This window comes from Morone saxatilis, unplaced genomic scaffold (assembly GCF_004916995.1).
Source record: "Morone saxatilis isolate NCDOM2014 unplaced genomic scaffold, NCSU_SB_2.0 Contig9, whole genome shotgun sequence".
In the NCBI taxonomy this organism is placed as follows: Eukaryota; Metazoa; Chordata; class Actinopteri; family Moronidae; genus Morone; species Morone saxatilis.
This window is the reverse complement of record NW_023340268.1, coordinates 21,838,426-21,841,853: the sequence shown is the minus strand read 5'-3', so window position 1 is coordinate 21,841,853 and position 3,428 is coordinate 21,838,426. Positions and strand designations below refer to the sequence as shown.

The following is a 3,428-nucleotide window of genomic DNA, read 5'->3' as shown; positions in this document are numbered from 1 at the left end:
GATGATACTGGCTGTAAAACCACTGGCTTCTCTCTGTGTGGTGTCTGCATGTGGCTTTCCTCCAGGAGATCCATTTTTCACACTCTCCAAAGACACACATACACACACACAGTTTAGGAGAACTAAAACCTCCAAAACTGTCCTCCAATTGCATTGTCTGTCAAGTTGGATCTGTCCAAGGTGTGAAATAGCCTGCCTCTCAACAATTGCATGCTGGGATAGAGTCCTGTCACTGGCACCCTTAATGGGAATAAGTATATAGAATGGTAGAATAGGGTCAGTAATCTACCCACAGGCCCATCACTTATCAGTTTGGCCTGACATATAGGTTGGTAGCCTAGGAGTGTGAGATACAAGGACTCTGTCGGCCCCGTTTCTGCTGGCCTATCTGTGACGGATCAGTTTCTAGATTCAACAGGCTTCTTTTATTTGTGGCTGCCTCACAGGAGAGGCTGCAGATTGCACCCAAAGATTCAGGTTTAGACCCGTATGATGAAAGCAGAATGTTTCTGTTTTCTCTTGTAGTTCCTTTGACTTCCTTGAATTGTAGCAAGATATATAAAGGAGAGGTTCTGCTTTTCTGTCCAGAAGAAATCCTGTGTCCTCTTAGATTTTACATGTAGTTTGTACTGATTGTTATTGGAAAGTTTCTTGTTTTGAGTAATTAGTTGGGTTTGTAATGTCTCTGTCCTGGATCAGGACTCGTATTTTATAGCTCTATGATCCGTTAATTAAAGGAAAAAATCTAAATATCTATCCATCGACAATAAATGTTATGCCAGGAAATAATTTGCGCTAAATGGAAGAATTTATATTGATATATTAATTTACATAACCTTTATATTACACACAGTACAGTTTTGATGACCAGCTGTCACATGACAACATTCAATATCCTGATTGGCAGGCGGATTGACTGCAACCTGAAAAACAAAAACATTTCAGGTGTTGCACACCATCTAATTCACTTTTCAGTTAATTCCAGGTGTCATGCACAGTTAAAGGACCAGTGTGTAGGGTTTAGTGCCATCTAACAGTGAAGTTTCAGATTGCAACCAACTGAATGCAGTTCACTTTCAAAAATGCAATAGGCCCTATCTAGAGCCAGTGTTTGACTTTTCCGTAGGTGGGTCAACATGGCGAATTCCGCCATTCTTCCTTCTAAATGTTACACACTGGACCTTTAACCAGGTTGCCAGAAAGAGCTTATGTGCAATTCCAGACTACCTCATCTAAAACTGAATAATGATAGTGGAACTACAAGTCCATTTCAGTGTTAAGCATGGGTACACTGCACCAGCTGGTGAAAGGGGTAAAGACCTTGACCTGAAGTTCAGTGTGTAACCTAGACCCTACTGTACCTGTGGAGATGCCAGCAGCAGACTCAGAGTCCAGGCCACCAGCAGCATGCGTCTGTTCCTGAGCCCTGCATCGAGAGAATCCAAAGGATGAAGGATGGCCCGATAGCGGTCCAGACTCACCACCACCAGTATGAATGCTGCTGAGTGCATGGCAAAGAGCTTAAGGAAGCACAGCAGCTTACACATAATATCCCCAGCGTACCACTGCACTGTAATGTTCCAAATGGCATCCAGCGGCATCACCACAAAAGTCATTACAAGATCAGCGGATGCCATGCTGGCGATGAGTGGGCGCAGGTGTGCCGCCAGGCGATAACCTCGCCCCCAGCACACGCTGATCAGGACCGACAAGTTACTGCCAGCAGCAAAGACAAACAGCACCAGAGTGGCTGCGACACGGCAACGGGCCGCCACAGTGAATGATGGAGCCTCCCAGGGTGGCGGGGAGGTTGGAGCAGGCGAGCTCAGCAGGGAGAAGACAGAGTCATTCTGTAAAGGATCAGCAGGTGTGGAAACCCACAGAGACAGGTTCCCTGTCATCCTGTGACAGAGGGAAAAAACATCATTAGACACTGACCACTAATACAATCACTTGCAGCTCATTAGGCAGCCATAGCTGGCATTAGCTAAAGCTAGTTTACTGACTTTTTCCCAACCTGCTTCCTGAAATGGAAGTCCATTTTGATCTCAGAAATCCTTTGTTATAACACATATATACTGTACATGTAAGGCAGTAGATAAATCCAACTACAACAGAGAAAAAAAGTCAGGGCGCCCAGATGGCTCACCTGGCACCCCATGTACCAAGGCTGAGTCCTTGCTGCAGTCCTTGCTGCATGTCATCCCTCTCTCTCCCCCATTTCCTGTCACTCTTCAGCTGTCACTATCAATTAAGGGCAATAAAAGCTTTTTTGTCTTTTTTGTCAAAGGAACCAGGGTGATGCTAACTTCCTCAAACCAATGTTTTAACATCAATAGTTTCAACCATCTGCTACTCTGTGTTCTAACACAGTGGTTCTCAAACTTTTTTCATGAATGTACCCCCTTTGAAATATTTTTTTTAGCCAAGTACCCCCTGAACATCACAAAACAATTTTGGCAGAAACTGTGTCTTTTTGATAAGTTGCACTTTATTGAGAAACAGGAGCTTAACTGAGGATCTTTGTCATTGTCTGTGGCAGAAAGGAAACTGCAGTGACCAAACCCTTTTCCAGAGTTTGGCTAACAGCAATGAAAGCTGCAGTAGGTAACTTTTATAAAAATAACAAACTAACAGGAAAAGAATCCATCATGCCTGAATGAAAACAACCAATCAGAGCAGAGAAAGATAGTTGATTGTTGAGTGTCAACAATCAACTATGTTCAAGCCACGAACCCAAACCATCTTTCCTGGTGGATTCTTGCTATCATTAAGAGCAGGAGGAGCCAGAGGAACCTGATTGTTTCACAGATTATCTGTCTCATGTACTACTGTCAGGATATAGTGAAAGTTTTAAATTATCTGACTGCAGCTTTAATACTGAAATAATTGAATAAATAAAATGTGGTTTATCAAACGTACATTTTCTTCTGAACTTTAGCAGTTATGAATTACTATATTATTATTTGTATGTGAAGTACTCCAGCAGTACTCCAAAGTACCCCTAGGGGTACGCGTATTTGAGAACTGCGGTTCTAATGCACATCAACTAGTGACTGCTTCAGAGAAGTAAATGAGAGAAATGTAAAGCACAGCAGCATGCTTTGTACGATGAGCAGCAGTAATGGGAAGCATATGCAAATTTTACTGCAGGTAATGCTGGTCTGGGTCGTGGAAGGCGGCGCAGGGGCGCCATCTGCCGGCGGACCACTGCAGCTCTCCGTGTGTCCCTGCACCAAAGAACTCTGTACAGGTTCAAACGATAAAGAACCCAACATGACGAAGACGAAATTTTCACGCAATAAAATCTTCCTCAGATTTCACAGTGAGGGTCTGAGTGGATGAATTCTCCTTTTTTCTTTCACTTTTCCCACATTCTCAGCTCCACATATTAGACTGCAATACTTCAACGCTGGGGGGGACGCGCC

The 3,428-nt window shown here is 43.6% G+C and overlaps 1 protein-coding gene across 1 annotated transcript in view; it reads right to left on the bottom strand.

The window, feature by feature from the left end:
- The window catches only part of LOC118342710 (gonadotropin-releasing hormone II receptor-like), a 5,638-nt gene extending 3,737 nt beyond the window's left edge, over positions 1-1,901 (bottom strand). The window contains exon 1 of the mRNA XM_035681333.1: positions 1,362-1,901. Coding sequence (XP_035537226.1) covers positions 1,362-1,901 — 540 coding nt within the window. The remainder of the gene's footprint in view (positions 1-1,361) is intronic.
- Between the last annotated feature and the right edge of the window lie 1,527 nt (positions 1,902-3,428).